This window comes from Scyliorhinus torazame, chromosome 19, assembly GCF_047496885.1.
Source record: "Scyliorhinus torazame isolate Kashiwa2021f chromosome 19, sScyTor2.1, whole genome shotgun sequence".
In the NCBI taxonomy this organism is placed as follows: Eukaryota; Metazoa; Chordata; class Chondrichthyes; order Carcharhiniformes; family Scyliorhinidae; genus Scyliorhinus; species Scyliorhinus torazame.
Genome location: NC_092725.1, coordinates 146841976 through 146868345, shown reverse-complemented (window position 1 = coordinate 146868345; position 26370 = coordinate 146841976). Strand labels below are relative to the sequence as shown.

The 26370-nt window shown below is 45.4% G+C and overlaps 2 protein-coding genes across 3 annotated transcripts in view; one reads left to right on the top strand and one right to left on the bottom strand.

The window, feature by feature from the left end:
* LOC140396596 (synapsin-3-like) overlaps positions 1-26370 on the top strand; it is a 749989-nt gene that overhangs the window by 352783 nt on the left and 370836 nt on the right. The window lies entirely within an intron of this gene.
* Positions 1-26370, bottom strand: part of LOC140396595 (metalloproteinase inhibitor 3) — a 90074-nt gene that overhangs the window by 2876 nt on the left and 60828 nt on the right. The window contains exons 2-4 of the mRNA XM_072485393.1: positions 20623-20705; positions 6092-6203; positions 52-173 (exon numbers count right to left, since the gene is read on the bottom strand). Coding sequence (XP_072341494.1) covers positions 52-173; positions 6092-6203; positions 20623-20705 — 317 coding nt within the window. The remainder of the gene's footprint in view (positions 1-51; positions 174-6091; positions 6204-20622; positions 20706-26370) is intronic.

The window sequence follows — 26370 nt, the reverse complement described above, 5'->3', positions numbered from 1 at the left end:
GTACTGGATGGGAATAGTTAAAGAGCAGAGAGTGAGTGCTGTGTTCTGTACCTTGCAGTTACAGCCGTACTGGTAACGATGGTTAAGACCCTTGCGTTGTGACAGGGTCAATCTGTCCCAAGGCACAATGAAGTTACACACTCCAGTGTAGACTTTTCCATCGAAAACTCTTCCTGTAAATGAAGGAAAAAAGTCATTTAGCAGCACGTGCTCCTTCTCACAACACTGTCTTCCCGTTGACATATAAAATGCACTGGAATATACAAACCTCTGCAAATGGTGGATGTATGCCTAAGTCTGCCAGTGCTGGCTGATAAACAGGAGGTAGAGATAGTTTTAGATTTTCCATTGTGGTAACTGAGGTGATTTCCACCTTCCTCGTCTGCACTGTTCGCTCCAGAGATTATTCCAGGGTTAGCCCAATTGTGATGGGTTTTGGTTTCCTGATGTTCTAATGAGCTATGGTTTACGGGAATTAGCGGCAGTTGGGGGGGGGGGGGAGGATTTTCTGCTACTGCAGGATTCTGGTGACCGGCAATAACTTCAAATAGAATTCACAAACTTCTATAACTTGCTGTGAGGAGGGTTAGTACATAACACTGTTGGGGAGGTTTTAAACTAATGTGGCAGGGGGATGGGAACCAGATTAGGAAGTTAGAGGTCAGTAAAGAGGCAGCAACTAAAGCCAGTAAGGTACTAGATAATAAATTCAATGTGACTAAGGGGAAGAGTAGACAGGGAAGAGATGATGAACGCAAAGGGACAGGTGGTCTGAGGTACATTTGTTTCAATGCGAGAAGTGTAGCAGGTAAGGCAGATGAACTTAGGGCTTGGATTAGTACCTAGGAATATGATGTTATTGGTATTACTGAGACTTGGTTGAGGGAAGGGCAAGACTGGCAACTAAATATCCCAGGGTATAGATGCTTCAGGAGGGATAGAGAGGGAGGTAAAAGGGGTGGAGGAGTTGGATTACTGGTCAGAGATGATATCACAGCCTTGATTAAGGAGGGCACAATAGAGGATTCAAGCACTGAGGCATTATGGGTAGAGCTAAGAAATAGGAAGGGTGCAGTAACATTGTTGGGACTTTACTACAGGCTTCCCAAAAGCGAGCGTGAAGTAGAGGTACAAATATGTAGACGATTATAGAAAAATGTAGGAGCAATAGGGTGGTCGTGATGGGAGATTTTAACTTCCCCAATATTGAATGAGACTCATGCAGTGTTGGAGGCGTAGATGGAGCAGAATTTGTAAGGAGCATCCAGGAGAGTTTTTTAGAGCAGTATGTAAATAGTCCAACTCGGGAAGGGGCCATTCTGGACCTGGTATTGGGGAATGATCCCGGCCAGGTGGTTGAAGTTTCAGTCGGTGATTACTTTGGGAATAGCGATCATAATTCTGTAAGTTTTAGAATACTCATGGACAAAGACGAGAATGGTCCTAAAGGAAGAGTGCTAAATTGGGGAAAGGCCAAGTATAACAAAATTCGGCAAGAGCTAGGGAATGTGGATTGGGAGCAGCTGTTTAATGGTAAATCCACATTTGAAATGTGGGAGTCTTTTAAGGAAAGGTTAATTAGAGTGCAGGACAGACATGTCCCTGTGAAAATGAGGGATAGAAATGGCAAGATTAGGGAACCATGGATGACGGGTGAAATTGTGAGACTAGCTAAGGTGGAAAAGGAAGCATACATAAGATCTAGGCGACTTAAAACTGATGAAGCTTTGGAGGAATATCGGGAAAGTAGGACAAATCTCAAACGTGCATTAAAGAGGGCTAAAAGGGGTCATGAAATATCTTTGGCTAACAGGGTTAAGGAAAATCCCAAAGCCTTTTATTCGTATATAAGGAGCAAGAGGGTAACTAGAGAAAGGATTGGCCCACTCAAAGACAAAAGAGGGAATTTATGCGTGGAGTCAGAAGAAATGGGTGAGATTCTTAATGAGTACTTTGCATCGGTATTCACCAAGAAGACGGACATGACGGATGTTGAGGCGAGGGATGGATGTTTAAATACTCTAGGTCAAGTCGGCATAAGGAAGGGGGAAGTTTTGGGTATTCTAAAAGGCATTAAGGTGGACAAGTCCCCAGGTCCGGATGGGATCTATCCCAGGTTACTGAGGGAAGCGAGGGACGAAATAGCTGGGGCCTTAACAGGTATCTTTGCAGCATCCTTGAGCATGGGTGAGGTCCCGGAGGACTGGAGAATTGCTAATGTTGTCCCTTTGTTCAAGCTGGGTAGCAGGGATAATCCAGGGAATTATAGACCTGTGAGCTTGACGCCAGTGGTAGGCAAACTGTTGGAGAAGATACTGAGGGATAGGATCTATTCACATTTGGAAGAAAATAGACTTATCACTGATAGGCAGCATGGTTTTGTGCAGGGAAGGTCATGTCTTACAAACCTAATAGAATTCTTTGAGGAAGTGACAAAGTTAATTGATGAGGGAAGGGCTGTAGATGTCATATACATGGACTTCAGTAAGGCGTTTGATAAGGTTTCCCATGGCAGGTTGATGGAAAAAGTGAAGTCGTATGGGGTTCAGGGTGTACAAGCTAGATGGATAAAGAACTGGCTGGGCAACAGGAGAGACAGAGTAGTGGTGGAAGGGAGTGTCTCAAAATGGAGAAAGGTGACTAGTGGTGTTCCACAGGGATCCGCGCTGGGACCACTGTTGTTTGTGATATACATAAATGATCTGGACGAAGTTATAGGTGGTCTGATTAGCAAGTTTGCAGATGATACTAAGATTGGTGGAGTTGCAGGTAGCAAGGAGGACTGTCAGAGAATACAGCAAAATATAGATAGATTGGAGAGTTGGGTAGAGAAATGGCAGATGGAGTTCAATCCAGGCAAATGCGAGGTGGTGCATTTTGGAAGATCTAATTCAAGAGCGGACTATACGGTCAATGGAAGAGTCCTGGGGAAAATTGATGTACAGAGAGATCTGGGAGTTCAGGTCCATTGTACCCTAAAGGTGGCAACGCAGGTCGATAGAATGGTCAAGAAGGCATACAGCATGCTTGACTTCATCGGACGGGGTATTGAGTACAAGAGTCGGCAGGTCATGTTACAGTTGTATAGGACTTTGGTTAGGCCACATTTGGAATACTGCGTGCAGTTCTGGTCGCCACATTACCAGAAGGATGTGGATGCTTTAGAGAGGGTGCAGAGGAGGTTCACCAGGATGTTGCCTGGTATGGAGGGTGCTAGCTATGAAGAAAGGTTGAGTAGATTAGGATTGTTTTCGTTGGAAAGACGGAGGTTGAGGGGGGACCTGATTCAGGTCTACAAAATTATGAGAGGTATGGACAGGGTGGGTAGCAGCAAGCTTTTTCCAAGAGTGGGGGTGTCAATTACAAGGAGTCACGATTTCAAGGTGAGAGGGGGAAAGTTTAAGGGAGATGTGCGTGGAAAGTTTTTTACGCAGAGGGTGGTGGGTGCCTGGAACGCCTTGCCGGCGGAGGTGGTAGAGGCGGGCACGATAGCATCATTAAGATGCATCTAGACAGAGGGAAGTAGATCCTTGGAAAATAGAAGACAGGTTTAAATAAAGGATCTGGATCGGCGCAGGCTGGGAGGGCCGAAGGGCCTGTTCCTGTGCTGTAATTTTCTTTGTTCTTTGTTTATAACCACAAATTGATCTGCTCATCATCAATTGCACTCTGTGGTGGAAATCTTTTCATTTTCTGAAGGGCTTTGCCAGTGCTGACAATGCTCAGTGTCTGTGGGATCCGAAGATAATGACACCAGAGGGTTGCTGCAGAGAACGATCCAATGGGACAGATTCCAGTGCACCCAGGGAGTCAAATCCTTCACATCAACAAATAAAGGAGAAGGAACAATAAACACAGCCCTTATTGCACATTAATCTCAGTTACTGCCCTTCTCACCTTACTCCCAAATGCCTTCCCTCCCCATAATCACAATTCCCATCATTCTTTCATGAACCTGTTTATACTCTCGGCTTCATTCCTGGTAACTGCTTCACGGTGTTTGGGAAAACATTCTGTTTGATTTCCCTCCTTACTCCACTCTAATGTTTAACTTGCATTGTGTGACATTTGAACTCGAAGTGAATAATCTACCTGCATTAACTTTGTTAATTTCCTTTATCATCTTGTAAACTTTAAGTCACCTCTTTTCCAAAGAGAACACAATTATTTTTCACAGACTTTCTACATAACTTAAATTCCTAATACTTGGAATTATATTTAATGATCAGCTTTGTATTTTTCCAAGGGCAAAGGATGTGCTGGAGCCACATCCTGGGGGTTACCATTGACCAGAAACTGAACTAGACTGACCATATAAATACTGTAACCACCAGAGCAGGTCCGAGGCTGGGAATCATGCGGAGAGTAACTCACCTCCTGACACCCCCCCCAAAGCCTGTCCACCATCTACAAGGCACAAGTCAGGAGTGTGATGGAATACTCTCCACTTGCCTGGATGAGTTGAGCTCCAACAACACTCAAGAAGCTCAACACCATCCAGGACAAAGCAGCTCTGCTTTATTAGCACCCCATCCACCACGTTAAACATTCCCTCTCCCACCAATGCACAGTGGCAGCCAGGTGTACCATCTACCGGATGCACTGCATTAACTAACCAAGGCTCCTTCCAAACCCACGACTGTTACCACCTCCAGAAAGAACAGTAGACACATGGGAACACCATCCCCTGCAAGCTCTCCTCCAAGGCACACATCCTGACTTGGAGCTCAGAATGGCTCTCCTTTACTCACACTGGGTAAACATCAACACTGTGGTTGGACTGCAGCCGGGAGATGGCATTCCAGTGCCTTCCAGGGCAGTTAGGGATGGACAATAAATGCTGGTCTAGCCAACATCCTGTGAATGAATAAATAATAGAAAACATACTTTTCGTAGAATCATTCAGAACTGAAGGAGGTCAGTTAGTCCATCACAACCATGTCAGCCCCGAAAGAGCCTCCAATTAGTGTTCGTTCCATGATCTTGGGCCATTTAAGAGTGAAGTTTCAGAGCCTTGTTGGGGAATTTCAGTGATCTCGCTGCTTTAGTCAGGCTGTGTTCTGTCCTGCAACAGGTCACAGGCTGGAGGCCAGCTTCATGTTTATTTGAATATGCTCTTGTCATTGGTGGACTTAGTAAATATATATTTATAAATCCTGGGCAAAATCTTACCTGCTTTGAATCATTGAACACAATATTAGACTCCTGGAAGTCAAACTGGACTCTCGGGGCGGGATTCTTCCGAATTCCCGCGATGGCCCGAAAACGGCGCGGACCACTCCAGCGTCGGGCCGACCGGAAGTTGCGGAATCCTCCGTACTTCCGGGGGCTAGGCCGGAGCGGTTGGCGCCGTGCCAGCCGACGCTGAAGGGCCGACGTGAGTTAGCGCATGCGCGCGGGGGGGGTACCTCTCCGCGCCGGCCATGGCGGAGCCCGACAGCGGCCGGCACTGAAGGAAGGAGTGCCCCCACGGCACAGGCCTGCCCGCAGATTGGTGGGCCCCGATCGCGGGCCAGGCCACCGATCTACGGGCCCCCCCCGGGGCCGGATCCCTCTGCGCCCCCCCCCGAGGACCGCATCAGCCGGCCTACCAGCCAGGTCCTGCCGTGTGGGACCATGTCCAATCCACGCCGGCGGGACTGGCCAGAAACCGACGACCGCTCGGCCCATCAGGGCCCTGAGAATTGCCGGGGGGGCTGCTGCCAACGGCCCCCAACGGGCGTGGCGTGATCCCCGCCCCGGCCGACAACCGGCGCCGGAGAATACGGCAGTCGGAGTGGCGGGGCGGGAATCACGCCGCCCCGCCAGGGATTCTCCGACCCAGTGGGGGGGGGGGTCGGAGAATCCTACCCTAGATTTCCCAGTAAGGAAGCTCTTGGGTAGTTGCCTTCCCAACGCCCCTGTTTAACTAGCTGTTTAACTAGCTGTTTAACTAGCTGAACAAGCTGCTGTATCCTCAGATACTCATCCTGACTAATGACAGTTAAACGTAAAAAATTCCAAATTTATGAAAGGATATATTTCAAACATTGCTGTGGAAATCAGAATATCTCCTCGCTGGGAGGTCAGCTACTGTGAAAATGTCACTTACCTGTGATCAGATACTGGAATTTGTTCACCTGGAGCCGGACACCACACAGGCTCTCCGCAGCTTCTGTATAGATATACTGAACCTGCTGCATTTTGCTGAAACCACGGTACATCTACGGAAGAATGATGATTGTGAACAGCAATACAGTCAATTACTTTGAATGGAGGTCTGCATATGTAATACTTATAGAGAGAGGTAGGGCTTGGGTTTGGGTCAGTGATTACATCCACACAGCGAGCATCCTGTATCAGCAGTGACACCAAAGGACAAATACCTACTCACAGAGAATGACGGACAGTTAATTCAGCTGCTGGTTTGCTCTATGGAGCTTACAGAGCTTAAAACTGGCAAAAAAGCATGGAAACAGGTTCATTTAGCTTCAAGAATTGTAAAATTTGAGCTCTCAGCTGTAAGAAGAGTGATGAACTGGCTCAGTTCCTGGAGTGGGAACACACAGACTATGGCCAAATTCAACAGAATTCCCGTTATTGGTGGTGATGGGAGAATAGGCTCTTCCATTGGTGCATTTCTGGGCAGCTAAAGGATGTGACAATCAAGAGCTTTATTCCTCATTTCTTTTTAATCCAGGTCGCTAAAATAATTTTTTATCTTGCTTTTAATTCACAAGGTTATGAGTTTAAATTTCAGAGCTGCGAAAATACAAGTTTTATTTTTATACAAGCACCTTGAGCAAAATGAAACATCCCAAGATGCTTCGCATTGGATGCTCGGAGAGGTGTTGGAAGTGAATTCTAGAGGAACTAAGCATCTGAAGGTACAGTCACCAATTGGGAATACAGAGGAGGAAAGAAATCTTGGAGAAGCTTACTGAGATATGGAGGGTTAAGGCCAATGAGAACGGGGATGAGAATTTTAAAAGAACCAGTGTCAGTGAGCGAGCTCTGTGGTGACAGGAGAACAGGACTTATTATGGGCAACACCGTTTTAGATGACCTCAGGATTACAGAGGGCAGAATGTGGGAGACGAGACAGGAGTGAAACCGACACAGTGCCACAGAATAATCAGCTGATCTCCCCTTTTGAGGGGGGGAGCTGACTGGTGGTGATTTAAACTGGGGGTCACCACACCTCAGGCGAAGGTTGAGGAGTACATTAGATGGGTCGTTTTTTGTACAGTGTGTGCAGGAGGGTTTCCTGACACAATATGTTGACAGGCCAACAAGAGGCGAGGCCACGTTGGATTTGGTTTTGGGTAATGAACCAGGCCAGGTGTTGGATTTGGAGGTAGGAGAGCACTTTGGGGACAGTGACCACAATTCGGTGACGTTTACGTTAATGATGGAAAGGGATAAGTATACACCGCAGGGCAAGAGTTATAGCTGGGGGAAGGGCAATTATGATGCCATTAGACGTGACTTGGGGGGGATAGGTTGGAGAAGTAGACTGCAAGTGTTGGGCACACTGGATAAGTGGAGCTTGTTCAAGGATCAGCTACTGCGTGTTCTTGATAAGTATGTACCGGTCAGGCAGGGAGGAAGGCGTAGAGCGAGGGAACCGTGGTTTACCAAAGAAGTGGAATCTCTTGTTAAGAGGAAGAAGGAGGCCTATGTGAAGATGAGGTGTGAAGTTTCAGTTGGGGCGATGGATAGTTACAAGGTAGCGAGGAAGGATCTAAAGAGAGAGCTAAGACGAGCAAGGAGGGGACATGAGAAGTATTTGGCAGGAAGGATCAAGGAAAACCCAAAAGCTTTCTATAGGTATGTCAGGAATAAGCGAATGACTAGGGTAAGAGTAGGACCAGTCAAGGACAGGGATGGGAAGTTGTGTGTGGAGTCTGAAGAGATAGGCGGCATACTAAATGAATATTTTTCGTCAGTATTCACTCTGGAAAAAGATAATGTTGTGGAGGAGAATGCTGAGACCCAGGCTATTAGAATAGGTGGCATTGAGGTACGTAGGGAAGAGGTGTTGGCAATTCTGGACAGGCTGAAAATAGATAAGTCCCCGGGGCCTGATGGGATTTATCCTAGGATTCTCTGGGAGGCCAGGGAAGAGATTGCTGGACCTTTGGCTTTGATTTTTATGTCATCATTGGCTACAGGAATAGTGCCAGAGGACTGGAGGATAGCAAATGTGGTCCCTTTGTTCAAAAAGGGGAGCAGAGACAACCCCGGCAACTATAGACCGGTGAGCCTCACGTCTGTAGTGGGTAAAGTCTTGGAGGGGATTATAAGAGACAAGATTTATAATCATCTAGATAGGAATAATATGATCAGGGATAGTCAGTATGGCTTTGTGAAGGGTAGGTCATGCCTCACAAACCTTATCGAGTTCTTTGAGAAGGTGACTGAACAGGTAGACGAGGGTAGGGCAGTTGATGTGGTGTATATGGATTTCAGTAAAGCGTTTGATAAGGTTCCCCACGGTAGGCTATTGCAGAAAATACAGAGGCTGGGGATTGAGGGTGATTTAGAGATGTGGATCAGAAATTGGCTAGCTGAAAGAAGACAGAGGGTGGTGGTTGATGGGAAATGTTCAGAATGGAGTTCAGTTACAAGTGGCGTACCACAAGGATCTGTTCTGGGGCTGTTGCTGTTTGTCATTTTTATCAATGACCTAGAGGAAGGCGCAGAAGGGTGGGTGAGTAAATTTGCAGACGACACTAAAGTCGGTGGTGTTGTCGACAGTGTGGAAGGATGTAGCAGGTTACAGAGGGACATAGATAAGCTGCAGAGCTGGGCTGAGAGGTGGCAAATGGAGTTTAATGTAGAGAAGTGTGAGGTGATTCACTTTGAAAGGAATAACAGGAATGCGGAATATTTGGCTAATGGTAAAGTTCTTGGAAGTGTGGATGAGCAGAGGGATCTAGGTGTCCATGTACATAGATCCCTGAAAGTTGCCACCCAGGTTGATAGGGTTGTGAAGAAGGCCTATGGAGTGTTGGCCTTTATTGGTAGAGGGATTGAGTTCCGGAGTCAGGAGGTCATGTTGCAGCTGTACAAAACTCTGGTACGGCCGCATTTGGAGTATTGCGTACAGTTCTGGTCACCGCATTATAGGAAGGACGTGGAGGCTTTGGAGCGGGTGCAGAGGAGATTTACCAGGATGTTGCCTGGTATGGAGGGAAAATCTTATGAGGAAAGGCTGATGGACTTGAGGTTGTTTTCGTTGGAGAGAAGAAGGTTAAGAGGAGACTTAATAGAGGCATACAAAATGATCAGGGGATTAGATAGGGTGGACAGTGAGAGCCTTCTCCCGCGGATGAAAATGGCTGGCACGAGGGGACATAGCTTTAAACTGAGGGGTAATAGATATAGGACAGAGGTCAGAGGTAGGTTCTTTACGCAAAGCGTGGTGAGGCCGTGGAATGCCCTACCTGCAACAGTAGTGAACTCGCCAACATTGAGGGCATTTAAAAGTTTATTGGATAAGCATATGGATGACAATGGCATAGTGTAGGTTAGATGGCTTTTGTTTTGGTGCAACATCGTGGGCCGAAGGGCCTGTACTGCGCTGTATTGTTCTATGTTCTATGAGGCGGGGCCTTCATGGATAGCCACAGCCGACACAGGAGAACCCACGCTGCTGGCCTCGCTGTGCATCACAAACCAGCCATACAATCAGCTGAGCTACCTGACCCCGAGACTAGACAGGGTTACATTAGAATAGTCGAGTCTGGAGGTTATTAGGGCTTGGACGAGGATTTCAGCTGCAGTGGAGCTGAAACTGAGTCATGTTATAAAAGTTAAAATAGGTGGTCTCAGCAACGGGTGGCCTTCACATTGGGTGGTCTGAGCATTTATATTTACACTAAAACATTAATTGGAGAGAAAGAATAAGGCTGCAGGGCACAAAACTAAAAGAAAAAGCAGTTTATTTTCAACAGCTTTTTAATGTCTTCACTGGCTTTGGCAGTCAGCTACACGATCTGATCTTTCACAGTAACTTCATTGCACTGTTAATGCCAGCCTACTTGTGATGCTAATAAAGATTATTATTATTACTTATAAAATGGCTAAATTCTTATGAGATAAGTATGATCTGTTGCCAAAAATGTGCTACTATATTTAAAACTTACTACTTAATTTAAACCTGTATTTGAAAGAAATAAAAAGCTTGTCTACATCCCTTTGGTTTATTGTGGCAGATATTGCAAAGAACGTCATAAGAGGCAGGACAAAACCTAAATCGAGATGTTAAGAGCAGTTTGTGAAGGAGGTAAGCCTGTCAGTGCCTTAGTGATACTCTTTAAAATGCATCCTATTGCAATATTTCAGAGCTGGGTGGTAAGAAATCCTCTGAGATCACCTGTTCAGAAATGGTATCAGGTTCTGTCAGACAAACAAACAGTGAAATTTCCTAAAGGCATCAGATTCAATCCTTTATGTTAAGGCTTCAATTTATTTTCAAAATCTTTTGTGCATGAAAGAGAAATCCCTGGAGCGCTTTCATTCCCACCCTTCAACACATTGTGAAGTGTAACCTGCCTGTCCATTGACAATGTTATCAACAGGTGGTATGGCAGCAGGAGAGGCTGACAATCTACCTGTCCCCAGGTGTATCTCCCATCTGCCAACGAATGGGGTCTTAGAACCAGATGGTCTTTGTCTATTTAACATAGAACATAGAAAAATACAGCACAGAACAGGCCCTTCGGCCCACGATGTTGTGCCAAACCATTGTCCTAGATTAATCATAGATTATCATTGAATTTACAGTGCAGAAGGAGGCCATTCGGCCCTTTGAGTCTGCACCGGCTCTTGGAAAGAGCACCCTACCCAAACTCAACACTTCCACCCAACACCAAGGGCAATTTGGACATTAAGGGCAATTTATCATTGGCCAATTCACCTAACCCGCACATCTTTGGACTGTGGGAGGAAACCGGAGCACCCGGAGGAAACCCACGCAGACACGGGGAGGACGTGCAGACTCCGCACAGACAGTGACCCAAGCCGGAATCCACAATGCTACCGTGCTGCCCTTGAGAACAAATAAATCTACACTATCATTTTACTGTAATCCATGTACCTATCCAATAGCTGCTTGAAGGTCCCTAATGTTTCCGACTCCACTGCTTCCACAGGCAGTGCATTCCATGCCCCCACTACTCTCTGGGTAAAGAACCAACCTCTGATATCCCTCCTATATCTTACACCTTTCACCTTAAATTTATGTCCCCTTGTAATGGTTTGTTCCACCCGGGGAAAAAGTCTCTGACTGTCTACTCTATCTATTCCCCTGATCATCTTATAAACCTCTATCAAGTCGCCCCTCATCCTTCTCCGTTCTAATGAGAAAAGGCCTAGCACCCTCAACCTTTCCTCGTAAGACCTACTCTCCATTCAAGGCAACATCCTGGTAAATCTTCTTTGCACCTTTTCCAAAGCTTCCACATCCTTCCTAAAATGAGGTGACCAGAACTGTACACAGTACTCCAAATGTGGCCTTACCAAAGTTTTGTACAGCTGCATCATCACCTCACGGCTCTTAAATTCAATCCCTCTGTTAATGAACGCGAGCACACCATAGGCCTTTTTCACAGCTCTATCCACTTGAGTGGCAACTTTCAAAGATGTATGAACATAGACCCCAAGATCTCTCTGCTCCTCCACATTGCCAAGAACTCTACCGTTAACCCTGTATTCCGCATTCATATTTGTCCTTCCAAAATGGACAACCTCACACTTTTCAGGGTTAAACTCCATCTGCCACTTCTCAGCCCAGCTCTGCATCCTATCTATGTCTCTTTGCAGCCGACAACAGCCCTCCTTACTATCCACAACTCCACCAATCTTCGTATCGTCTGCAAATTTACTGACCCACCCTTCAACTCCCTCATCCAAGTCATTAATGAAAATCACAAACAGCAGAGGACCCAGAACTGATCCCTGCGGTACGCCACTGGTAACTGGGATCCAGGCTGAATATTTGCCATCCACCACCACTCTCTGACTTCTATCGGTTAGCCAGTTCGTAATCCAACTGGCCAAATTTCCCTCTATCCCATGCCTCCTTACTTTCTGCATAAGCCTACCATGGGGAACTTTATCAAATGCCTTACTAAAATCCATGTACACTACATCCACTGCTTTACCTTCATCCACATGCTTGGTCACCTCCTCAAAGAATTCAATAAGATTTGTAAGGCAAGACCTACCCCTCACAAATCCGTGCTGACTATCCCTAATCAAGCAGTGTCTTTCCAGATGCTCAGAAATCCTATCCTTCAGTACCCTTTCCATTACTTTGCCTACCACCGAAGTAAGACTAACTGGCCTGTAATTCCCAGGGTTATCCCTAGTCCCTTTTTTGAACAGGGGCACGACATTCGCCATTCTCCAATCCCCTGGTACCACCCCTGTTGACAGTGAGGACGAAAAGATCATTGCCAACGGCTCTGCAATTTCATCTCTTGCTTCCCATAGAATCCTTGGATATAAAGAACAAAGAACAAAGAAATGTACAGCACAGGAACAGGCCCTTCGGCCCTCCAAGCCCGCGCCGACCATACTGCCCGACTAAACTACAATCTTCTACACTTCCTGGGTCCGTATCCTTCTATTCCCATCCTATTCATATATTTGTCAAGATGCCCCTTAAATGTCCCTATCGTCCCTGCTTCCACTACCTCCTCCGGTAGCGAGTTCCAGGCACCCACTACCCTCTGCGTAAAAAACTTGCCTCGTACATCTACTCTAAACCTTGCCCCTCTCACCTTAAACCTATGCCCCCTAGTAATTGACCCCTCTACCCTGGGGAAAAGCCTCTGACTATCCACTCTGTCTATGCCCCTCATAATTTTGTATACCTCTATCAGGTCGCCCCTCAACCTCCTTCGTTCCAGAGAGAACAAACCGAGTTTATTCAATCGCTCCTCATAGCTTATGCCCTCCATACCAGGCAACATTCTGGTAAATCTCTTCTGCACCCTCTCTAAAGCCTCCACATCCTTCTGGTAGTGTGGCGACCAGAATTGAACACTATACTCCAAGTGTGGCCTAACTAAGGTTCTATACAGCTGCAACATGACTTGCCAATTCTTATACTCAATGCCCCGGCCAATGAAGGCAAGCATGCCGTATGCCTTCTTGACTACCTTCTCCACCTGTGTTGCCCCTTTCAATGACCTGTGGACCTGTACTCCTAGATCTCTTTGACTTTCAATACTCTTGAGGGTTCTACCATTCACTGTATATTCCCTACCTGCATTAGCCCTTCCAAAATGCATTACCTCACATTTGTCCGGATTAAACTCCATCTGCCATCTCTCCGCCCAAGTCTCCAGACAATCTAAATCCTGCTGTATCCTCAGACAGTCCTCATCGCTATCCGCAATTCCACCAACCTTTGTGTCGTCTGCAAACTTACTAATCAGACCAGTTACATTTTCCTCCAAATCATTTATATATACTACAAAGAGCAAAGGTCCCAGCACTGATCCCTGTGGAACACCACTGGTCACAGCCCTCCAATTAGAAAAGCATCCCTCCATTGCTACCCTCTGCCTTCTATGGCCTAGCCAGTTCTGTATCCACCTTGCCAGTTCACCCCTGATCCCGTGTGACTTCACCTTTTGTACTAGTCTACCATGAGGGACCTTGTCAAAGGCCTTACTGAAGTCCATATAGACAACATCTACTGCCCTACCTGCATCAATCATCTTAGTGACGACCTCCCCTTCACAAAACCGTGCTGCCTCTCACTAATACGTCCATTTGCTTCCAAATGGGAGTAGATCCTGTCTCGAAGAATTCTCTCCAGTAATTTCCCTACCACTGAAGTAAGGCTCACCTATATCCCGTCAGGCCCGGGGGACTTGTCTATCCTCAAGTTTTTCAAAATGCCCAACACATCTTCCTTCCGAACAAATATTTCCTCGAGCTTACCAATCTGTTTCACACTGTCCTCTCCAACAATATCGCCCCTCTCATTTGTAAATTTCTAGGGGTTTGTCACCTCCTGTACTGTACATACTGGGTTAAAGAGAATAATTCTGGTATTCTGCAGCTAGTGCAATGCAAGTTCTTATACCTGTGCAACATGTACCAAATGCAAAGGAATGGTTCACTCCCACGTGGTATATAGCTCATGCTTCTCGGTTTCCAAGATGTTATCTGATATTAAATATCGTCTAAAGGTTTAATTGAAAGGGGCAGGCCATGGCAGGAGAGCCCAGAGCTGTGGTGTGCTTCTTGTGCTCCATGTGGGAAACTGGGAACATTTCCAGTGCCCAGGATCAGCATACGTGCAGGAAGTGTCTCCAGCTGCAGTTCCCGGAAGCCTGGGTTTCAGAGCGGGAGCGGCGGCTGAGGACGCTGTGGCGCATCCGTGAGGCGGAGAGTGTCGTGGACAGCACGTATAGAGAGGCCGTCAAGCCATAGGCTCAGACTCCACAGGCAGGAAGGGAATGGGTGACCACCAGGCAGAACAAGAGAGCCAGGCAGGCAATGCAGGAATCTCCTGTGGCCATTTCCTGTGAAACAGATATACCGCTTTGGATACTGTTGAGGGGAATGGCCTCTCAGGGGAAAGCAGCAAGTCAAATTTGTTGTACCGCGGTTGGCTCTGCTGCAGAGGGGAGGAGTAAAAAGTGTGGGAATGCAATAGTTATTCAATTGTAGGGGAATAGACAGGCGCTTCTGTGGCCACAAACAAGACTCCAGGATGATCTGTTGCCTCCCTGGTGCTAGGGTCAAGGATGTCTCGGAGTAGTTTCATAGAATTTACAGTGCAGAAGGAGGCCATTCGGCCCATTGAGTCCGCACCAGCTCTTGGAAAGAGCACCCTACCCAAGGTCAACACCTCCACCCTATCCCCATAACCCAGCAACCCCATCCAACACTAAGGGCAATTTTGGACACTAAGGGCAATTTATCATGGCCAATCCACCTAACCTGCACATCTTTGGACTGTGGGAGGAAACCGGAGCACCCGGAGGAAACCCACGCAGACACGGGGAGGATGTGCAGACTCCGCACAGACAGTGACCCAAGCCAGAATCGAACCTGGGACCCTGGAGCTGTGAAGCAATTGTGCTGTGGGAGAAAACAAAAGGCAGAAAAGGGAATAAGAAAAGTGATAGGCAGAGAAATCAAGAGTCAGGGTCAAACAGGAACACAGTGACTTTGGAAATGGGACAAGTTATGTTAAAAAAAACAAGCCTCAAGGCTTTGTGCCTTAACACGCGGAGCAGTCGCAATAAAGCGGATGAGTTAATCGAGCAAATACATGAAAATGGAAATGATGTAGACATGGCTGCAGGGTGACCAGGGATGGAAATTGAATGTCCAGGGGTATTCTGTATTTAGGAAGGACAGCCAAAAAGGAAAAGGCAGTGGAGCGGCAGGGCTGGTTAAAGATTACATTAACACAATAGTGAGAAAGGATATTAGCTCCAACAATGTGCACTCTGTATGGGGAGAGCGAGAAACACCGAGGGGCAAAAAACATTAGTGGACGCCGTATACAGACCCCCAAACTGCAGTGGTGATGGTGGGAATGGCATTTAACAGGAAATTAGAGGCACATGTGATAAAGAAACATCTGTAATTATGGGTGATTTTAATCTGCATATCGATTGGGGAAAATCAAATTTGTTTGATTCATTGATTAATTTGATTAATTGAATCATAATTGATTCTGAGATTAGGGTCCCGAATCTTAAGAAAGGAAACTACGATAAAATGAGGCGTGAGTTGGGCTGATCGATTGGGGAATGTTACTTAAAGGGATGACGGTGGATAGGCAATGGAAACATTCAGAGAGCGCATGGGGGAACTGCAACAATTGTTTATTCCTGCCTGGCACAAAAGTAAAACAGGAAAGGTGGCCAATCAATGGCTTACAAGGAAAATTAGAGATGGTATTCGCTCCAAGGAAGTAGCATATAAATTGGCCAGAAAAAAACAACAGACCTGTGGATTGGGAGCAGTTTAGAATTCAGCAAAGAAGGACCAAAGGATTGATTAAGAAGGGGAAAATACAGTACAAGAGTAAGCTTGCAGGGAACATAAAAACTGACTAAAAGTTTCTATAGGTACGCGAAGACCTTAAAGTCAGAAACAGTGGAATGTATAATGGGGAACAAAGAAATGGCTGGGCAACTAAATACATACTTTGGTTCTGTCTTCACAAATGAGGACACAAATCAGGGCCAGAGTTTAGTGAGACAGAGGAACTGAGGGAGATCAATATTAGTAGTGAAATGGTGATGAGATTGAAGGCTGATAAATCCCCAGGGGCTGAGAATCTGCATCCCAGAGTACTTTAAGAAGTGTCCCTAGAAATAATGGATGCATTGGTGATCACCTTCCAGGATTCTATAGACTCTGGAACAGTTCCTGCAGATTGGAGGGTGGCGAATGTAACACCACTATTTAAAAAGGGAGGTAGAGAGAAAATAGGGAATTATAGACCAGTCAGCCTGATGTCGGTAGTGGGGAAAATTCTAGAATCCGTTATCAAAGGATTTATAGCAGAGCACTTAGGAAACAGTGGAAGATTCGGACAGAGTCAGTGTGGATTTATGAAGGGAAATACAGACTCGTAGGCGCCGGCTAAATCTTAAGAACCAGCTTTGGAGGAAGCCGGTTCAATTTGCTGGTTGACAACCTATGGGCTGGCCAGGGGAGTGTTCTGCCTGACAACAGTCAATGATTGATTCCTGTGGGATGCTACTGAGAGAACTGGTCAGAAGTGATTCAACCTTGAACAAAGAAGGAGCTTCCTCTCATTCTCATGAAGTGAAGCAGTGCTTTTATTGTTCTGAAACCATATATTTGTAATGATCTTGAATCTACAAATAAAGTAAATAGTAGTATCTCAAGCTGAGAAGGAAGAAGCATCGAAGCAAAAACATGAACTCGTGATTGACAAATCTACTGGAATTCTTCGAGGATGTAATTGGTAGAGTTGACAAGGGGGAGTCAGTGGATGTGGTTTATTTGGACTTTCAGAAGGTTTTCAACAAAGTCCCACATAAGAGATTAATGTGCAAAATTAAAGCGTATTGGAATAGGGATAGTGTATTGAGATGGATAGAAAACTGGTTGACAGACAGGAAACAAAGAGTAGGAATTAACTGTCCTTTTTCCAAATTGGCAGGCAGTGACTAGCAGAGTACTGAAGGAGTTGATTCTAGGACTCCAGCTATTGACAATATATATTAATGATTTAGGTGAGGGAACAAAATGTAGTATCTCCAAATTTGCAGATCACACAAAACTGGGGGCAGGGGGAGCTGTGAGGAGGATGCAGAGTGTTAGAATCCTTCCTTTTGATTTCCCTTTGTTCACATTTCTTTGATTTTATTTTATTTTTGGTCCAAGGATCCATAATGGAAAATGTGCCTTTGAGCAGAGGACTCGAGCTGAAGAAGCCTGCGAGTCAGGACAGAGTTTGCAGGTTCAGTATTTTGGAGCGGTTTACCAGACTGATTCCTGTGCTGGCCAAACAGGCGCATGAGGAGAAACAGAGTCGGTTAGGATTATATTCCCCCTCAGAAGAATGAGGGGGAATCTTGTAGAAGTCTATAAAATTCTAACAGGACTGGACAGATGTGCAGGAAGGATGTTCTCAATGGAGGGGGTGTCCAGAACCAGGGGCCATAGTCTAAGGATAAGGGGAAACCCGTTTAGGACAGAGATGAGGGGGAATTTCTTCACCCAGAGAGTGGAATTCACAGGAAGTAGTTGAGGCCAAAACATTGTCTGCTTTCAAGAAGGAATTCGATAAAGTACTTTGGACGAAGGGATTAAAGGATATGGGAGAAAGGCGGGATCAGCCTACTGAGTCGAATGATCATGTTGAATTACGGAATGGGCTCAATGGGCCGAATGGTCTACTCCCATTTTCTTTGGTTTTGTGTTTATTTAGGTTCTGCTTTTACCGCATAATGTGAAAAATGGCCCATGTACGTCATATCCACAAAACCCCCTCTGATCATCAGTAACAAAAGGAGTCATCAATAATGCAGCGAAGTGACACCAATTCATCAATAACCTGGTAGATGGACTCAGTTTGGGCTCCAGCAGAACCATGAGGCTTTGCACCTGACCCTAACCCTAACCAGACATGGACAGAAGAGAAATTATAATCCTAATATCCCAAATGAGGAGCTGGATGATAACACAGTGATATTGATCTGTAATGTTACAGTTCTGTTGTTACAGTGATGTTGATCTGTAATGTTACAGTGATGTTGATCTGTAATGTCACAGTGATATTGATCTGCAATGTTACGTGCTGTTGATCTGTAATGTCACAGTGATATTGATCTGTAATGTTACAGAGATGTTGATCTGTAATGTTACAGAGATGTTGATATGTAATGCTACAGTGATGTTGATCTGTAATGCTACAGAGATGTTGATCTGTAATGTTACAGAGATGTTGATCTGTAATGTTACAGTGATGTTGATCTGTAATGTCACAGTGATGTTGATCTGCAATGTTGCGTGCTGTTGATCTGTAATGTCACAGTGATATTGATCTGTAATGTTACAGTGATGTTGATCTGTAATGTCACAGTGATATTGATCTGCAATGTTACGTGCTGTTGATCTGTAATGTCACAGTGATATTGATCTGTAATGTTACAGAGATGTTGATCTGTAATGTCACAGTGATATTGATCTGTAATGTTGCAGTGATGTTGATCTGTAATGTTACAGTGCTGTTGATCTGTAATGTTGCAGTGATGTTGATCTGTAATGTTGCAGTGATGTTGATCTGTAATGTTACAGTGATGTTGATCTGTAATGTTACAGTGATGTTGATCTGTAATGCTACAGAGATGTTGATCTGTAATGTTACAGTGATGTTGATCTGTAATGTTGCAGTGATGTTGATCTGTAATGTTACAGTGCTGTTGATCTGTAATGTTGCAGTGATGTTGATCTGTAATGTTACAGTGATGTTGATCTGTAATGCTACAGAGATGTTGATCTGTAATGTTACAGTGATGTTGATCTGTAATGTTACAATGATGTTACAATGCTGTTGATCTGTAATGTTACAGTGATGTTGATCTGTAATGTTACAGTGCTGTTGATCTGTAATGTTGCAGTGATGTTGATCTGTAATGTTGCAGTGATGTTGATCTGTAATGCTACAGAGATGTTGATCTGTAATGTTACAGTGATGTTGATCTGTAATATTACAGAGATGTTGATCTGTAATGTTACAGTGATGTTGATCTGTAATGTTACAATGGTGTTACAATGCTGTTGATCTGTAATGTTACAGTGATGTTGATCTGTAATGTTACAGTGCTGTTGATCTGTAATGTTACAGTGATGTTGATCTGTAATGTTACAATGGTGTTACAATGCTGTTGATCTGTAATGTTACAGTGATGTTGATCTGTAATGTTACAGTGCTGTTGATCTGTAATGTTACAATGGTGTTACAATGCTGTTGATCTGTAATGTTACAGTGCTGTTGATCTGTAATGTTGCAGTGATGTTGATCTGTAATGTTACAGTGCTGTTGATCTGTAATGCTACATTGTGCTGGGGACACTGTTCAATGATTATGGTTCCATTCAGCGTGTAGTCCCAATTTTGACTTCAGCATTACTGACACAGTTCATAGAGGACGGCACATGAAGGCAATGGAAGTCAGGGCTCTGGAGGCTGATTACAAAGTAGCATCGGTTGTGCCATCTCTTGTTGGAAAACTATTTGCTTCTCTTCATTAGCATAATGTAGTCCTATAGTTTGTGATTCTTTTTGTAGTTTGCTTCCCTTTCCACAGCAATATATCTTGTTTCACCCCCCCCCCCCCCGCCCCACCCTGCATCTCAGTTGATGGTTATTCAATAACACTGTGGCACAGATCATGCCTGTACTGTATGTCCTGTCACATACCATTCAAGTTATCCTCTTCTGTATAATTCACCACATTGGTGTAACATTAGCTACGACCAGCTGACTCAGAGAGGTTTTCCCGCACAATGGAAAGATTTGGCTTGCGTTAATATCACAGGATCATGAAAGCTAGAATTGTCACCCTTCCAAAAAAAATAATTGAAAAGAAAAATGATCCTTCTCCCTTCAAGGTGACTTGTGATTGTGGAGTAGGAATTGAACATTATATAGTCTACACACCCAATATCAGTATCAGGTATTCTTGGATCAGGTACAGAGTGAATCTGCCTCTACTTCTGCTTCAAAAACATTCCTTAATGTCAGTGCAGGTAATATCTCCAAGTGTGAGAATTCAACTTTCTGGATCAAACATTGTTGTGAAATGTTTCAGCGAGATGGACAATTTGTATTTGAGTTTCTTTTTCATTCACGGGATAAGGGCATCGCTGGATAGACCAACATTTATTGCCCATCTCTAACTACCCATGAGAAAGTGGTGGTCAGCTGGTTTGTTAACATTGTCTTGTCTTGTGAATTTTCAGCCTTTAAGAAACTGAATTAAGACTTCTCCAGATTTCAGTCTCCGATAGGGAACACAAAGAGGAATGTTTTATTCCATCACTCAATACCAGATTCAAATTCCGTTCCTAGAGGTGAAAAAATAACTTATTAACGATTCTTAGCTAGGTTGTAACTTGCCTTCATTTGTTTGATGGTGTAACGCATTGTACCAAAGGGTCCGTCCTTCAGTAGCTTCTTCCCAACCACCTTTGCCCTGATAACTGGAAAATAAAGAATGAGTATCTGGTTATTCAGTTGTAAAATATCCAATTTTAGAAATTAATTGAAATGTTGACTAAGTCTGACTGTTTATACTGTTTACAAGTGGGAAACAGATGTAAATATATATATATATATCTATAATGGTTCTTTTGATAAGTTAAGTGGAGAACTAACTGCAAAGGTTTCTAGTTCATTGATCTCAGCCAGGGTGGTAATATGGGCAGTAAAGTAGATCATATCCCATGCTGTAGGTGGGGAAAATTAAATAGGACTTCAAATCCTGATCACGTTTTAAATATGCAGATATTGTGTGAGAACCGGACAGCTATTGACCTCCAATTGGTCAAATAGAATGTAAACATTGATTATAAGCTCACACAGGAAGGATTGCCATGTGGGCAAGGTTCGGCAGCATGGTCTGCACCTGTGAAATAAACCCCAAATGTTAACGTCTTCAGGAGAGGAGAGAGAATTGGGGGTGGGAGCAACTGCCTGAAGTGAGACATCATCAATTTTGCTCATTGAGAAGAAGCTCGATGACAGGTTGTGTTCGCTAATCTACAATTGATATTAGTGTGGGCAGGTGGCATTGAAATGGAAGATGAACCATGATCTTCTTGATGGCAGAGCAAGATCAAAGAGCTGACTGACCTACTTCTCATGTTTGAAAATCAGAATTGTCTCTTCAAAGAACAATAGATTATATAAACAGTTAATGAAGGATGGGCATCTCGAAAACTGCTCTTTATTGACCGAGATTTATAAAGTCTCCATCTGTTGTCAGACAAGCATCAACAAAACTACTTCATGGGGGAGCGACTATAAAGTGAGAACATATCTCTCATTGAAAACCTCCCGCTGTGCATGTGATGCCCTTCTTTATCTTATTCCTTTACACTATTAATTTTTTCTTCATTGTTTATTCTTCCTCCCCTTGCTTTCCTGTAATTTTATGCCCTGGAAGCTGTAGACTTCTCGAACCAAGTAAATATGTGGTGAGATTATAAACATCAGTACCCGCCCAATTTCACAGCCGCTTTGTCCCTTGAGCTCATTAGTTTGTCTGTACATTTTGTTTGAAGGGAAGATCTTCCCAGTGTTTAGTCTACAGACCCCTGCACCATCCTCAAACACAAGCAGACTTTGTTCCATGCCAGCCAACTGCAATCAAGCATAACAGTAGCACGATCGAGCTAGCGGCAGTTCACCAGATGGGGCAAGAATGTAGAAAAACACCAACAGTAATTCACATTGGATCTCATCTTGTTGGAGGGATTTGTCTTCTGAAAGCAGTTTAAGGGCAATCTGACTTTTATTGAAAAGAGTTATAAAGGTGACTAAAGGAAACCAAGTCTGATTGTGTAATGGATCTGACGAGGTCTCTATGTGAAGGAGATGGCCAGCACGGAAACCTATTTCTGCACTGTTCACTAAAAATGCTATGCTGCTTAACATCGCATATTTCTGGTAATTTATTTTATAGTCCAGTGCTGTAACCGGGAGCAGCGACTCCCGGTTTCCCGGCTCCTCAAGCTTCAATGTTACTTTCCAGCAGCAAAAATAAATTATTCTGGCTTTATGGTGACTGACTTGCAGGTTAATAGAATGAGAGAATGGTGACAGCGCAGACAGGGGCTATTTGGCAGTGTCTGTGCCAATTCTGAAAGAACTTAGCCAGTCCCACTCCCCTGCTTTCTCCTCACAGCCCTGCAGATTGATTCTCATCAGGTAATTATCCAATTCTCTTATGAAAGCCTCCCTTATATCTGCCTCTATCACGCGCTTGGGCAGTGCTGTCCAGGTCCTGCCACGTGCCATGTGAAAAGCTTTTTCCTTTTCTCTCCTCTGCTTCTTTTGCCAATCAGTTTAAATCTCATGTTTTCAATCTTCCAGCCAGTGGGAAGTTTCTATCTACTCTCTATTGTCATGGAAGGAGTCATCAACAGTGCAATCAAACACCAGTTACTCAGCAATAACCTGCTCACGATCGCTCAGTTTAGGTTCCGCCAGGGTCACTCAGCTCCTGACCTCATTACAGCCTTGATTCAAACATCGACAAAAGAACTGAATGTCAGAGGTCAGGTGGTGGTTAGAGGTCATCTCGGTTCCAGGACATCACTGCAGGAGTTCCTCAGGGTAGTGTCCTCAGCCCAGCCATCTTCAGCTGCTTCATCAATGACCTTCCTTCCACAATAAGGTCAGGAGTGGGGATGTTTGCGGATGACTGCACAATGTTCAGCACCATTCGCAACTCCTCAGATAATGAAGCAGTCCCTGTCCAAATGCAGCAAGACCCGGACAATATCCAGGCTCGGGGCTGGCAAGTGGCAAGCTACGTTTGTGCGACACAAGTCCTGGGCAATGACCATCCCCAACAAGAGCCAATCAAACCATTGCCCTTTGACATTCAATGGCATTACCATCACTGAATCCCCCACTTTCAACATCCTGGGAGTTCCATTGACCAGAAACTGAACTGGACTAGTCATATTAATAATGTGGCTACAAGAGCAGGTCAAAGGCGAGGACTCCTGCAGTGAGTAACTCACCTCCTGACTCCCCAGATCCTGTCCACCATCTGCAAGGCATAAATCAGGATTGTGATGGAATACTCCCCACTTGACTGGATGAGTGCAGCTCTAACAACATTCAAGAAGCTTGACACCATCCAGGACAAAGCAGCCCAATTGATTGTTACCCCTTCCACAAACATTCAAACCCTCCACCACCAACGAACAGTGGCAGTTTTGTGTATCATCTGCAAGATGAACTGCAGCAATTCAACAAGGCTCCTTCGGCAGAACCCACAGCAGCAGACACGGTCGTGCACATCACCAGAAATCTGTCCTGGTCCACCCACATTGACGCTACCACCAAGAAAGCACAACAGCACCTATACTTCCTCAGAAAATTAAGGAAATTCGGCGTTTCCACATTGCATCTTACCACTTTTTACAGATGCACCACAGAAAGCATCCTATCTGGCTGCATCACTGCCTGCCAAGTCTCCAAACAAAATTCAAAGCAAAAAAGGATTTAGATCGTTTGGAGACTTGGGCGGAGAGATGGCAGATGGAGTATAATCCAGACAAATGTGAGGTAATGCATTTTGGAAGGTCTAATGCAGGTCGGGAATATACAGTGAATGGTAGAACCCTCAAGAGTATTGCCAGTCGGAGAGATCTAGGTGTACAGGTCCACAGGTCACTGAAAGGGGCAACACAGGTGGAGAAGGTAGTCAAGAAGGCATATGGCATGCTTGCCTTCATTGGCCGGGGCATTGAGTATAAGAATTGGCAAGTCATGCTGCAGCTGTATCGAACCTTAGTTAGGCCACACTTGGAGTATAGTGTTCAATTCTGGTCGTCACACTACCAGAAGGATGTGGAGGCTTTAGAGAGGGTACAGAAGAGATTTACCAGGATGTTGCCTGGTATGGAGGGCATTAGCTATGAGGAGCGGTTGAATAAACTCGGTGTGTTCTCACTGGAACGACGGAGGTTAAGGGGCGACCTGATAGAGGTCTACAAAATTATAGAGGGGCATAGAGAGAGTGGATAGTCAAAGACGTTTTCCCAGGGTAGAGGGGTCAATTACTAGGGGGCATAGGTTTAAGGTGAGAGGGGCAAGGTTTAGAGGAGATGTACGAGGCAAGTTTTTTACACAGAGGGTAGTGGGTGCCTGGAACTTGCTACCGGAGGAGGTGGTGGAAGCAGGGACGATAGTGACATTTAAGGGGCATCTTGACAAATACATGAATAGGATGGGAATAGAGGGATACGGAACCCGGAAGTGCAGAAGATTTTAGTTTAGATGGGCAGCATGGTCAGCACAGGCTTGGAGGGCCGAAGGGCCTGTTCCTGTGCTGTACATTTCTTTGTTCTTTGTTCTTTGTTCCCGGTGAAGCTCAGTGAAGCTCCTTTCCCTCCACCCAGTTCCATCATAGAATCAGAGAAATGTTGCTGCACAGATGGAGGCCATTCAGCTCCCTTTGTCCATGCCAGCCCGTGGACACCCAGGTGTTCTCACTGTGGAGTGACATGGTAGCCCAATGGCTAGCACTGTTGCTTCACAGCTCCAGGGTCCCAGGTTCAATTCCCGGCTTGGGTCACTGTCTGTGCGGAGTCTGCACATTCTCCCCGTGTCTGCGTCGGTTTCCTCCGGGTGCTCCGGTTTCCTCCCACAAGTCCCGAAAGACGTTCTATTAGATAATTTGGACATTCTGAATTCTTCCTCTGTGTACCCGAACAGGCGCCGGAGTGTGGCGACTAGGGGCTTGTCACAGTAACGTAATTGCAGTGTTAATGTAAGCCTACTTGTGACACGAATAAAGATTATTATTATTCATCTACCCTTCTTAGTATATTCCCATTTATTGTGTACTCCCTATAACTGATTTCAACTTCCCTAAATACATGACCTCACACTTAATGGTGTTAAATTCCATCTGCCACTTTATCGCCCACTCCAACAACCCATCTATATAATTTTGGAGATTATAGCTATCCTCTACACTGTCCACACTCGGCCAATCTTTGTGTCATCTGCAAATTTCCTAATCGTGCTCTCCGCGCTCACGTCCAAATCGTTAATATATAGGACAAACACCGAGCCCTGTGGAACATCATTGAAACAACTTTCCAATTGCAGGGCAGCCATTATTACCCTTTCTTTCCTGTTGCTAAGCCAACTTTTTATCCAGTTTGCCACATTGGCCTGTATTCCAGGGCTTTCACTTTTTTGACCAACCTGTCATGTGGGGCTTTGTCAAACGCCTTGCTAAAATCCATGTACACCACATCCATTGCACTACCTTCATCAACCCTTCTTGTCACTTCCTCAATTCAATCAAGTTTCTGAGGCAAGACCTTCCTTTAACAAATCCATGCTGACTATCCCTGCCTTTCAATGTGACAGTTATTCCTATCTCAGGATTGATTCTACTCATTCAGCAACCTTTTTTAATGCCCCTTACCTCACTCACACTCACTCGCCAGTCCCACTGCCCTTCTATCCTTTGGGTCTAATTGCTGAGGGCTGTGCAGCAGGGGCACTATCCCGGGATAAGGAGTCTCTGTAACAGGCAGACCGGCTGCAGACACAGAGTCACGTTTGAAGCCGCCACTCACCTTTTCAGCTGAGTTACAAAGACCTCCCACTTTATCCTGCATTCTGGACACGGTCAGTCTCTGCTGACCTCTGTCCCAAGTCTGCACACAAACCATTTGGGCCCACTCAGCATCCGCCACTAAAAATGTTTTCTGAAGTTCGAGGACACTTGGGCTCACAGCCCACTCTACTGTTGGTGGAATTGAAGCCGTGGCCTCACCACTGACCCTCTCCGACCCCACCACTGACCCTCTCCGACCCCACCACTGACCCTCTCCGGCCCCACCGCTGTCCCTCTCCGACCCCACCACTATCCCTCTCCGACCCCACCGCTGTCCCTCTCCGACCCCACCACTGTCCCTCTCCGACCCCACCACTATCCCTCTCCGACCCCACCACTGTCCCTCTCCGACCCCACCACTGCCCCTCTCCGGCCCCACCACTGTCCCTCTCCGACCCCACCACTGTCCCTCTCCGACCCCACCACTATCCCTCTCCGACCCCACCACTGCCCCTCTCCGGCCCCACCACTGACCCTCTCCGGCCCCACCGCTG